Source organism: Mus musculus, chromosome 15 (genome assembly GCF_000001635.26).
Source record: "Mus musculus strain C57BL/6J chromosome 15, GRCm38.p6 C57BL/6J".
NCBI classification, from domain to species: Eukaryota; Metazoa; Chordata; class Mammalia; order Rodentia; family Muridae; genus Mus; species Mus musculus.
The window spans coordinates 75,493,722-75,506,741 of NC_000081.6; the positions used below are offsets into that span (position 1 = coordinate 75,493,722).

A 13,020-nucleotide genomic window follows, 5' to 3' on the forward strand; every position below is an offset into this window, starting at 1 on the left:
AGGCCCTTCTCCAATAATGCCTCACTGGTTTCAAGGTCAGCCTGGGATCTGGATTCCTCCAACACTTGTCAGTGTCTCTGACCAGGCAGACAAAAAGCGGCTCTGCACTGATTCTTTCCTTGAAACCCTACCACACTTGATGATGCTGGCCAGTTCCACACCTCTTCCCAGTTTGTTACTAGTCCCATGTTCCTCAAGGTGTGTTTCCTTAATTTTAGTAAGATACACATATCAAAACACTCATCTCGGAGCCATATTAAAGTGTCTAGTTCAGTGGCATGGGCTCACTGGCCCTGTGGTGCCAACATTACTACTCCAGGATCTTCTAGCCCTTGGCAACCATGTTCTTGGGACATGCCTTCCTACTGGCCTGTCTTGTAACTCACATAACTTCCTAAAGACCCTCCTGTTCCATATGCCATATTCTTCTTCCTTCTTATGACTTGGCAGAATCTCATTGTATGTTGTCCTGATCCATTTTGTGTTGCTATGAAAACAAAGCAGGTTTTTTGTTTTTGTTTCTTTTTGTTTTGTTTGTTCTGTTTTTTAACTTATAATTAAGCTGGTTCAGGAGCAAAGTAGTTGTGTTTGCTGGACATTTGCAGATAGGATTCAAGAGAGCTAATCAAGAATCAATCCTCTGAAAGACCTAGCCTTCCTACCCGGCCTCATCTCTTACTGGTCCCACCTCCTGGCAGCATCAGGAACCAAACTTCTCGCATTCGGACCTTTGAGGGACAAGCCTCACTAACCACAGCAACACATGAAGCTGCAAACTTTGAAGGGAACAAGCTGTTTGTATTTTCATCGGTTGTGTATTCTTGTTTGTGCTAGTTTGTATATGCTTGGCACAGGGAATGGAACTATTAGGAGGTGTGGCCTGTTGCAGTAGGTGTGTCACTGTGGGCATAGGTTTTAAGACCCTCATACTAGGTACCTGGAATCAGTCTTCCCCTAGCTGCTTTCAGAATAAGAGGTGGATCTCTAAGCTCCTAGGCCCTATGTCTGCCTGATGCTACCATATTTCCACCTTGATGATAACTGAATCTCTGAAGCTGTAAGCCCGCCCCAATTAAATGTTGTCTTTACAAGTGTTGCCTTGGTCATGGTGTCTGGTCACAGCAGTAAAGCCCTAACTAAGATAATGTTTCTCTCTCTCTCTCTCTCTCTCTCTCTCTCTCTCTCTCTCTCTCTCTCTCTCTGTGTGTGTGTGTGTGTGTGTGTGTGTGTGTGTGTGTGTGTGTGTGTGTTTTGCTTTGTTTTGTTTGTTTGCAGAACTGGGGATTAAACCTCAAGTCCTATGAATACTATCAGTGAGCAACAGCTACAGCCCTGTGTGTGTGTATTCATGTTATTCTTTTTCTACATTTTTTCAAGACAATATCTGCTAATGTAACTAGGCTGATTTGAACTTGCTGTGTGCCCTAGGATGGCCTTAAACCTATGTTCCTCCTGTCTCAGCCTCCTGAGTGCTGTAATCACAGGCATGTACCACCTTATTTAACAATGGCATTTGAAGTAAAGATTCACATTGGATAAAAACATATTGATTTTTACTTTACAACATAAGTAAACAGGACTTGATGGATTCTGACAGTGTTTCCTTTCTCACAAATGTAGACCCTGAATGATCCACTTTGGTGGGGAAAGGAAAATCACTTGTTTTCCTTGTGAATAAAGAATCTGATAGAGATGAAAAGGCAGTGAGGATGCTGGAAAGTGGGAGTGATGGGTACCAGGCAGACTAATTGAGAAGATCCAGTGAACAATGCAACTAGAGACACAAGCGGTAACCACAGCCACATGCAGTCCTGGATGCAGTTATGGGGATGGAGGGATGAAAAGGATGGAAGGGACAGGAGAACGGGTGGCTATGAAGCAGTCTTTTACAGTGTGATATTGGATTCCTAATACTGCATTTTTTAAAATCACAGCTTACACAAAGCAGAGAGCTGACCCTAAAACTTATGAGAACCAGGGGCTCAGCAGTTAAGAGCATGGACTGTTCTTCCAGAAGACTGGGGTTCAATTCCCAGCACTCATATGGCAGCTTTCTGGCTCTCCAGTCTTGCTGAACCTGAAAGTCCCAGGGTTCAGTGAGAGACCTCCTCTCAAAAATCAGGGTAAAGGCACCATAGGAAAGAGACCCAAGGCTGACCTGTGGCCTACAGACACACACACACACACACACACACACACACACACACACACACACACACATCAGGTGCAGTGACCTTTCCTTCCATGTCCATTGTTGGGATCTCATGCAGCCTGAGACCTTGTTCTTTTCACCCTACTTAAAATACCTGGATGGCAGGTGGTGGTGGCACAGACCTTTAATGTCAGCGCTCAGGAAGCAGAGGCAGGCAGATCTCTGAATTTGAAGGCAGCCTGGTCTACACAGTGAGTTCCAGAAGAGCCAGAGCTGTAAGGAGAAACTTTGTCTTAAGAAAACAAAAATAAACACAGCCAAAACCAAGAATTACCAGGTCCCCAGGAAGCCCAGAGTTTCCAGTAGAGTTTCATAGGAATGAAAATGCTGATGGCTTTGTCATTTCTTAAATCTGGAATCCTGAGGCAGAAAGTAAAGGCTGTGAAACCCTCATGTCCTATACCAGCTCATGGCGAGCCCTGGCTTTCTGAATCCAATGCAGAGGAAACCTCAGCTGACCTGTAGTCTCCAGCCAGCTATGTGAGCTGGGAATATGGGAATGCTGTAAACTCAACTAAGTACTGTTCCCTAAGAGGCTTGAGTGTGTGTCTGTGAGATGGCAGCACTCACTATAGGTACCTCTCTTAGTGTGCACCCCTGGAAGAGTCCACTGTGTTGTACTGGGTACCATCAGCACCATGCCTGAACAGTGCGGAGCCAAGGGATCTAAAGACTCACATGGATTCTAACCTACTGCTAATATATGAGGTGTGTGTGTGTGTGTGTGTGTGTGTGTGTGTGTGTGTGTGTGTGTGCACCTTTGCTTGAAGAAGCCAGTGGAGACTGTCATACCCCTCAGAGTCGAATTTACAATGAGATGTCCTGCCTACATAGGCATTGGGATCCAAAGTCTGTTCCTCATATGGTGTGGATTTGGTCTCATGCTGGAATTATGTAAATTGGGTGCCCACATTTGCATGAGAATCCACATGTAAGATGCTGAGGGTCCCGGCCTCCAGTTGGTTTTGATAGGTAGATAAAGATTCTGGGGGCCAATGGCTGAGCAGAGAAACAGAGGCGGGACTTTAAGATTCTCAGGCTACAGAAAGAGAGAGGAAGGAGGATTTAGAACCACCATGCTATAAAAGGAGTAAGGTCCAAGTCTCAGAGGTGCAGAAGAGAGAGCATACAAGAGATGTTAGAACCGGAGAATTGGGGCCCCAGCTCCTCTCTCCTCACTGCCTTTAGGGCACCAAAGGTAGAGTGTAAATTTTAGTAAATAATAGCTACGGAGTATCAGAGGAGAGGTGTGTTATCCACGTGGGCATTTGAGGGTGGCCCAACAATTGAGCTATCTAAGGCATATTAAAATATAAGGATGTGCATGTGTCTTTCATTTGGGAACCCAGAACATTGGACAGAGGAACTCCTGCCACTGACACCAGGTTGATTCAAGTAGGATTAATTACCTACTGCAACACTTATAATTATGTGCAGAGCCATCTCTCCAGTCCCATAAATATTGGTTGTGTTAGTTACTTTTGTATTGCTCTGGTACGACCAAGGCAACTTTTAGAAGAGCCTGTACTAGATGGTTTTTGTGTGTAACTTGACACAAGCTAGATTATTACACCGAAAGAAGCCACCCTTGAGGAAATGTCAACTCCATAAGATCCAGCTACAAGGCATTTTCTCAATTAGTGAGGAGGGTGGGAGGGTCCTTTGTGGGTGGTGCCATCTCTGGTTTGGTAATCTTGGGTTTCATAAGAAAGTAAGCTGAGCAACTCAGGGGAAGCAAGCAAGTAAGTAACAACCCTCCATGGCCTCTGCATCAGCTCCTGCTTCCTGCCCTGCTTGAGTTCCAGTCCTGACTTCTTAGGTGATAAACAGCAATGTGGAAGTGTAAGCTGAATAAACCCTTTCCTCCTAAACTTGCTTCTCGGTTATGATGTTTTGTGCAGAAATACAAACCATGACTAAAATAGAGCCTTACATTTCACAGGGTTAGCGTCTATGACCATCACAGCTAATAGCATGGCAGCAGGCAGGTAAGGGTGGAGCTCGAGCAGTAGCTGAGTATTTGATCCACCAGCATGAGACAGAGAAAGCCCATTGGGAATGGTGTGGATTTTTGAAACTTCAAAGCCCACCTGCAGTGACACACCTCCTCCACCAAAGCCACACCTCATAGTACTTTCCAAATAGCTCCACTGAACTTGGGACCAAAATTCAAACCTGTGAGCTCATGGGGTCCATCTTCCTTCAAACCCCCACATTTATTAACTGGTAAAAAGAGAGAAGAGAGGGACAGTAAAGAGAAGGAAGGGACAGGGAATAAAGAATGAGAAGACAGGCTTGAAAAGAGAAGTGGCCCTTTGTCCCACTAGGGGAATTGTCTTCAAGATGACAGTCTTGAAAAAGAGACCTGGGTTGAGTCATGGATTGAACTGAGTTGCAGCTCCAGATTAAGGCAGCATTTCCTGAGGTAAAATGGATCTAGGTAAGGTCTGTAAGGCAGCAGGTCCCAAAGTAGAGGACACACAAGTTGTCCTGATATCTCCAGAGGAGAAACTAACACACCAGCACCCTCCCTTGCTCTGTCTCTGTCTCTGTCTCTGTCTCTCTCTCTCTGTCTCTCTCTCTCTCTCTCTCTCTCTCTCTCTCTCTCTCTCACACACACACACACACACACACACACACACACACACACATACACACACACACACACACACACACACCCTTCACTGTTCCTTCATCTGTAAACCTTTGAGGAGGGACCTCAGACTCCAGCCACTGCTCCACCTCCTCCTCCAGGCACCACAGTTCAGGTGCACTGGGCTGTGGCAGGGCAAACTACCAGGCTGTGCAGGATTCAGGCAGGGCTAAGGCTCCAAAGAGACATGACATGGCTTCTCCTGGTGCTCTGGGCATCCCTGCTGTCTGTGGAGCTTGCCCAAGGCATGGATGTCAACGAGGAACCAGGTAAGGCCTGGGCAGGGGTAGAGGGGGATGGGGCAGGGTAGAGTGGGGGTTCTGAAAAGTTTTTCCCACCCACCACTGTGTGTTCTTGTTCATAGCCCGAAACCTGACCTGCTTCCAGTGCTTCAAGGTTCAGCGGGAAACCCAGTGTCGGCCCATAGAGTGTCAGCCCAATGAAAAAGTCTGCGTGAGCAGAGAGGTTCTTCTTTACACGAGTGAGTCTGTTCTCTAGCCTGGATGTCTCCAGGACCACTGGCAAGGCTGGGTCCTGGTTCCACACCCGCAGGCCCAACAAGTCCTCTAGGTGATGGACAATGCAGAAAAGTATGGTCAGAACTGTGTCTTCTCCATTCTCTCTCCCAAATGCCATATCTATTCCTATGCCACTGCTTCTAGAACTCTCCCCAGGACAAAAGCTCTGATGTGACATTGAATTCCCAAGGGAGCCAGTCAGTCAAGGATGCTTTTTACAAGACCACCCATTCACTTGGGGCATCACATGGGGTTGCTGAGGCAGTGGGACCTTAGTTAAGGTCAGACTTAGGATAATGGGGGGAAAAAGCCAATATTCCTTGTCCCATCTCCACAGAAAGGAGAAAATATGAAGATGTCCAGACCTGTTGTGAGCACACCCATGGTGGTAGTAGTTGCTTGGGCCTGGCTCTAGTTGCCTGGGATGCTGCAGACACCTCAGAACTACCTCCTCACTGAGTTAGCCATCCTGAGCCTTGTTACAGACTAATTCTTAAACTTTAGGCATCTCCTGTGTCCTCAATCCTATTCCTGAGAACAATGCCTTGCAGGTCTAGGACAAGCGCCAGAAGGAGAGGTTCAGTGTGAACTTCAGGCAGGGAGGCCTGATAGACTGTCCTTGGCAGTAGTGCCCACAGCACTGAGTCCTGCCTCTGTCTGCCTCATACTGAAGTGTTTCCTCCTGTATAGCTATGGCAGATTGAAACCACCATTTCCCAAGTGGAAATTTTCCAAAGAGTGTAGTAGGTTTCCCAGGGTAAGGCCTCTGTTCTCATCAGGGACAGTCGTGCCCCTAGGGTCTCTTTTTCTTATCACAATAAAGGGATTTGTTGTAGTTGAAGATTTGGAAGCTAAGGGACATTGTGCAATTTTCTCAAGTATATTCCAGACTTTCACATTTTCTCCACCCACCCCCAGCTTTATGTTCAGTTTATCTGGAGCTGGAAGGTAAAACTTGTAGCTCTGTGCAGGGAGTGGACTCTCAGGACTCCTTTGGGTGCTAAGTGTTCTGAAAAGATCTAATGCACTCATGACGGGAGGACTGTCCTGGGCTTTCAAGGAGGCCACAGGATCTGTTAGAACATCCTTAGCCATCCCAAGTTCTGTGCCACCAAGCAATGTACTTTTTGGCAACCAGGCCTCTTCTACTTTTGGCCTTGACCATAGTAGATCAGCTGTGTCTGCTGCAGAGAACTCTCAGCTCTTTGCAATATCCCAGGTTGGTGGTGGCTCTGAGTAGCAGAGCTCCTGACCCTCTGTGGCTCATGCCTCTGAAAGGACTGCAGAAGGTGGCCCAGCAGGGCCAGGTTCAGCCATGCACACTGGATGCTTGCCCCACTTCACCCCTCTAGTCTCAAGGTTCTAGGACCACATGCTGTCTCTTTTCTTATGCAGGTGTAAACGGAAGAACTCAGATCAGCAAGCGCTGTGCCACCACTTGTCCCAACTCCGGTGATTTCAATCAGTTGTCATTTAGCAGTATTCAGGACAGGATCATCAGAAAATGCTGTTCAACAGACCTCTGCAACAGAGCACCTGGGAGTTGGGAGGGGTTCTGGTCCTTACCAGGGAGGCTCCTCCTGTCAATGGGTCTGAGTCTCTTTTGCACCCTGTTGTGAGGACCATTGTCCTGTGATACCCTGCCCCAACATACACATCCTTCTAGCATCTCCTGTCTTCCACTTCAAATACCACCTTCATCCATTCCAGGACTTACAAGGCAATGTTCTGTCCCTGGGGCAGAAGGGAGGACACCATACCCTTTGCTTAGGACTTAGCAGTCTTCTCCTCCCTGACATCCAAGCCCAGGAAGTAGAAATAAAACTCTGCTGCTCCTCATGGAGACAGACAAGGAATATTTCCAGTGCAGACCACAGGCTTCTTTAAGAAAGCCCTTGAAGACCTTAGGCACACTTTCATGCACTATGTGTGGCAGGTGGGCCTGATGAAGCCAGAATTACAGCTACACTCTGACAATGCTCCACATGTGTCCATGTTCATGAACTTGAACTAGGCATCTCACTCAGACACAGTAACTTGCTTCCCCACAGCCTGGCTCTTGCTCCTTTGCTGTACCTCTTCCCCAGGGACTCATCCCTCTTCCAGCTTTCAGTACAGCCTTAAATGACTAGAGCAGCCAAGATCTGCATGGAACCATTCAGTCAGGAGACAGACTGTTATATTCAACATAGAGCTGTCCCTGAAGCCTGAGGTCCAGCATAGGGTGAGCATGCAATCCAAACACAGATCTGGAGCACTAGGAGGGCTCACTGGCCACTGTATGAGGAAGGGGAGGGGACAGAGTCTGGAGTGCCACAAGGAGAAGAGAGAATGCCAAGGTGGTGTAAAATCACAAATGGTTAAAGTTTCACTGCAGAAAGCAAGGCCTGCCTCATGGACATTAGGTGTTTACCTGGCCTTAGAAGAGTCCCTGAGTAAGGTCAAAGGTAAGGATCACGGAGAGGGACTAGGAGACTGATTGACAGTTTAACTCCAGCCAGGCTAAGTGGGCTCTACTGGGCATGAAGGGGCTGTCCAAGAAACAAGGAGGTTGCTGGAAGGCCCTTGGTATTGGACAAATGTACTACTATAACCTTGCTGTGACAACATGACGGGACAGCAAAAACTTACAGAAAATGTATTTGGTGCAAGGTTTCACCCTGTCATGCTGGGGAAGGCTCAGTGCAGCCAAGCTCCCTGCAATAGGAGAGTATGGAGACACTGCTGATTTCAGGGTAGACTAGAAAGCTCTGAGGGGAGCTTGGACCAGGGTTCAGGAGGAACCTTCAAGCACTATCCAATACTTAATAAAAGTTCCACAGCCTCCCAAAATATTCCCACCAGCTGATGAATAAGGTTTAAAATCTGACCCTAGAAAGGACATTTCTGATTCAGTCCCTAAAACAAGTAAGCCTAAAGGTGGAGTATCTTGTTCCCAGATGCTTACATCTGCCCACTCCAGTCTACACATCCCTGCCTGCCTCCCTGACCTGGTTCTCCAGGATCCTACACCACAGTCTCAGCTGAAGTAGTTGGGGTGGGGTGCATTACAGCCTCCAACTAGCATTCTGCAATTTCTTCCTAACCAGTGATTGACATGTTTCGTAGCCTGTAAGTGGTCTGGCATTTCGGTTCCCTGGGTGCCAGATTAAACAAGACCTTCTCTGCAGTTATGAGCTTCACACTGTATTTTAGCCCCACTCACTCCCCACACTGGACAAATAGTAGTACCACATGCACTGCTTAGTGATCTAGCATGGACAGTTAGGGCTCTGAGAGTCTCTAGATACAAGGTTTGGGATATCCTCCTTGGAATATGTTAAGCAAGCAGGTAGTAAGAGGAACATCTTGCAATGATAGCAAGGGCTAGGTGGCTCCTTGGAGATAAATTCTCCTGGAAAAGATTACATGTAAGTGCCACCCAGGTCCTGTGCTGGTGAGGCAGGTATTTGAGATGGACAAGGGCTTTCTCAGCCCAGATCTGCTTGACCCAGGTACTCAGGTACTAGGCAAGCAACAGTCTTCAAAAGTGAAATTGAGACAGATGCTTTGGAGTTTTCTGTCTCACATAAATGATAATTAAGGATATGGACACATGAGTGGCCGAATGGAGGGGAGCCAGGGAAGACAATGTGAGGGGACCGGTGTGGGGACATTTTTAAATAAGAGTTATAGCTAGAACTAGGCAAAGATTAGGGTAATTTTCTTGAGATGAATTAATCCTCCAGATACTGCATTGGCCAAGCTCCGCCAGGAGATAATCACACACTTCTTGCCCAACTGGGAATAATCACATGGTAAACACTCCTCCTGTCCATCTCTACTTACTTCCTTAGGTCCTCACTTTGACTCTTGCTCACCACATTCATCATGGCAGGAGCTGTCAGTCACAGAATTTGCAAGTAGTGCTGGTCAACCACTTTAGCGTTTGTTTGCTGGTCCTTAAGTTATTCTCTCTTTGTTTTCATGTTTACATGATCAGATTGTAGTTTTACTGTAGGCCTTTCACCTTCACTACATATAGACAGCTGACTGCTCTATCACTGGGTGTGTTGGCCCTTAATCAAGCTCATCTACCCAGTCCCTGTATTAGTTACTCTATACCCTTTGGAGTTGAGGTCTAAGTTCCTTTTCTGGACAGAGTAAGCAGCTACTTGGTGATAGTAAAACTGGATCGGTGGTCATGTGCCACATGTTATACATGAGGTTAAACTAAGTGTCAAACAACCAGGGCCATCCAAATGGGCAAGGAAGCCATATGCAAAGCATCTGATAGCCTGTGTGTGGCACAGAGCCATCAAGAGTTTAACACAAAACTCAGACTCCAGCCTTTAATCCCAGCCACTCAGGAGGTAGACGCAGGAGGATCTTCATTCGTCTAGGCAGCAGTGGCCACTACTAAACCAAACAGCAAAAGCCTAAGCTCTGAAGGAAGGGAGCTCACACCTCCAAGTGGTGAAGACTACCCATGCAGGCTACAAACAACTCTAGGCTGCCTTCCCTCTTCAGTTTTCCTGTGGACCTGATGTGACTTCTTCAGAAGTAGGAATTTTCCTTATATGGTATCTACAACAGGAGGTTTCCAGCCAAAAGGAGAGATTTTAGATAACATCAAAATGCCTGAAGCAGTCAAGGGATGGGTCTTTGGGAGGTAAACCCATCACCAGGCTTGAGGCTAGCAGTGGGTCCAAGCATTACCAAGGAACAGGAAATTGAGTTGCTCAGTGCCATCATCCATAGCAGGTGGATCAGTACCTGTGACAAAGACCCCAGTAGCTGCTGAAGCAAAGGCACTGGACTGCCTGTTCCGTCAGAGTCAAAGAGGGTTCAGCTTCACAGCACCAAAATCACTCCTTAGACTAAAGATAGTGGAAACCTCAGCAGCAAGGACAAGGGTGCTCAATAGATGCTGAGTTGCCTTGAGTGAGAGACATCCCCACAAGATCCGGTATTGCACACTTGGTTCCAGGTTGGCAGTGATGTTTGTGATGGAACATTGAGGCAGTGCAACCTTGCTGGAGGAAGGATTTCATTGGGGTGAGGGGGTGGTAGGCTTTCAGAGTTCATGGTCTTGTCCCACCTCCAAATCTCCAGTCCCCCCTCCATCTCCTCCTCCCCACTCTCTGCATTGTGAATGTATGACTGCTCAGCTTCTGGCTACAGCTGCCTGCTGCAATGCCTCTCCTTCCATTCTAGACTCTCCCTCTGGAATTGTAAGCCCAATAAAGTCTTTTTTGTGTAAGTTGCTTTTGCTCAGGATGTTTTATCACAGAAAAAAAAAAAAAAACATAGGGCTGGAGAGATGGCTCAGCGGTTAAGAGCACTGACTGCTCTTCCGAAGGTCCTGAGTTCAAATCCCAGCAACCACATGGTGGCTTACAACCATCTGTAATGAGATATGATGCCCTCTTCTGGTGTATCTGAAGACAGCTACAGTGTACTTACATATAATAAATAAATAAATGGAAAAAAAAAAACATAAAGGATAACAGATTGCAGTGCTGAGATGACATGGGAGATGGGATGGTAAGACAACATAACATCGTGTGTGTGTGTGTGTGTGTGTGTGTGTGTGTGTGTGTGTGTTTGTATGTTTATGTGAAATGTGTGTATATATATATATATATGTATATATATATATATATGAATGCCACATATATACAGTATGTATACACACATAAATACACATATGTATTCACACACACACACACACACACACACATATATGGCAAGCACTTTAGTTGTGAATAGAAAATCTTAAAACTCAGCTAAGAGTAGGACATCAAAGAATGGCTGCAAGTAAGCAAACTGTATAAAGCACCACTGCCATACTAAAAAGAAGGAGGAGCCCAACATTGGTTCTGGGTGACAGCTCACTTGAGCACAGACAGAGGAAACAGGGAAGACATGAGCAGGGTAGCACCAGAGATCATGACATGTGTGTAACAGGTATCCTGGAGGCAGTGGAGAAATAACACTGCAGTAGAAGAAACATTTGAAGAAATCACAAATGGGGGTGGGGATGGGGTGGGGTTGGGTATAGCTCAATAGTGCAGTGGCTCTCCGAGCCTGTGAGACTCTGAGGAGGATCCCTGAACCTAGGAAGAAAGACAGGCAGAAAATAAGGACATTTTTCTTATCTCAGAGAAAGACATAAAGTAAACACCAGAGTGTTCCAGAATCAGTGAGCCCTTGACAGGTTAAATCTACATGTGTTAAAGAAACACATATATGATGTAACACATATCATAATCACAAGCTACAGGTTTTAATGGAGAGAAGAGAAGGTATGCAGTGGGGGAAGGCCATGGCCATGTCAGCCCTGGAGCTGTGGTGGGAGTCTGGGGTGACATTCAGAGGGCAGACCCAGAGATGAGACCTAGAATTCCTAAAGGGTGGAGATCATCACAAAAGTCAACTGCAAGGTCCTGCTCTGAATTTAAGAGGCTGAGGCTGGACAAGCTAGAGAGATGGAACCTAGAAGAGGTGTGGGGAGCAGGAGTCAGAGAATGGGGTGGAGCCAAGCACGGTTCAAAATGTTTGCATAGTTATGTGAAATGTCAGTGTTTGTAAAATGAAAAAAGTTCAGAATAATTACACTTCTTTTGTTTTGTTTTTTAAATACTTTTGTTTCGTTTTTAGAGTCAGAGTCTCATAGAGCCAAGGCTGGAGTTGAACCTCTGATCCTCTGCCTCCAAGCAAATGCTGGGATTATGGGCATGGGTTTCTGCATTCAGCTTTTTTTGCAATTTATTTTTTTAAAAAATCTAAGGTTACTTCAAAAATAAAAAAGGACCCCTCAACTGAATATTATTATTCTTCCCGATAAGTGGGGCTCCCAGGTTTCCAGAAGGAAGACAGATTTTTCTCACCAATTCCTTCAAAGGACTGTACAGATGTTCTCATGGGAAATGTGTTGAATCTGATAAACTGAAGCTGCCTTTTTCTGTATTTATTTCCAACTTAAGGCTCAGAGGTGATAAGATCTGGACACTTTGCATGGAAGCAGTGAACTGGAAGGTAACCACCCAGTGTCCTCTTCACAGACCTAACTGAGCACCAAGGGCATTCAGTCACCTGCACAGTGAGGACCTGAGGGGACCACCTAATCGGGATTTTTTTCTTTTGAACATGAATTTGATAAAAAAGCAAACTGCCCTCAGGGTCCTCGATCCTTGGCCTCACTCCCTCAGGCCTGAGTAGGGGGCATTGCTGACCTCGTGCACGCACATCTTTAGGTGGACTTAGGAACCAAAAGTCAGGGTAAAGCCCCAGTGAAGTGGAGGAGGGGGCTGGGGCTGGTTCTAGGTGCTGTGTAACCCAGCTGTCCCTCCTGCCAGCCCCAGTGGGTACAGCTTAAGAACTCAGGACGCTTCCTGGAACCTTTTTTCCTCTACCAGGCCCCAGGCAGGTTGAAAAATGAGTTGTGGTTGTCTTATGATACAGTGAGTCAGGTACTGTACCGTACAGAGCATACTCACATGGCACAAGTCCAGGGTTGGGATGGTAGATGTTCTTGGGAGGAACATCCCATGGAGCTTCCAATGAACATCCAAGGAGCAGAAGGTTGGAGATAAGGCCTTACCTCACATCTCCTAAAAGGGCCTGTGTGGTCAGCCTTTAATGGGTAGAGGAAG

General features: G+C 46.5%; 1 protein-coding gene across 1 annotated transcript; it reads left to right on the plus strand.

Annotated features, from left to right (window-relative positions):
* Positions 1–5,026: 5,026 nt before the first annotated feature.
* Positions 5,027–10,625, plus strand: Gm34593 (predicted gene, 34593). The gene is made up of 3 exons (NM_001384229.1): positions 5,027–5,134; positions 5,230–5,346; positions 6,779–10,625. The coding sequence occupies exons 1-3, from the start codon at positions 5,053–5,055 to the stop codon at positions 7,000–7,002; spliced, it is 423 nt and encodes a 140-aa protein (NP_001371158.1). The 5' UTR covers positions 5,027–5,052; the 3' UTR covers positions 7,003–10,625.
* The last annotated feature ends 2,395 nt before the right edge of the window (positions 10,626–13,020 follow it).

What these genes read in the sequence shown, in the direction of transcription:
- Gm34593 (NM_001384229.1), top strand. Translation starts at nt 5,053, where the DNA reads ATGACATGGCTTCTCCTGGTGCTCTGGGCATCCCTGCTGTCTGTGGAG. An exon ending in GGATGTCAACGAGGAACCAG is followed by an intron (nt 5,135 to 5,229) that starts GTAAGGCCTGGG and finishes TCTTGTTCATAG; the next exon opens with CCCGAAACCTGACCTGCTTC. An exon ending in AGAGGTTCTTCTTTACACGA is followed by an intron (nt 5,347 to 6,778) that starts GTGAGTCTGTTC and finishes TTTCTTATGCAG; the next exon opens with GTGTAAACGGAAGAACTCAG.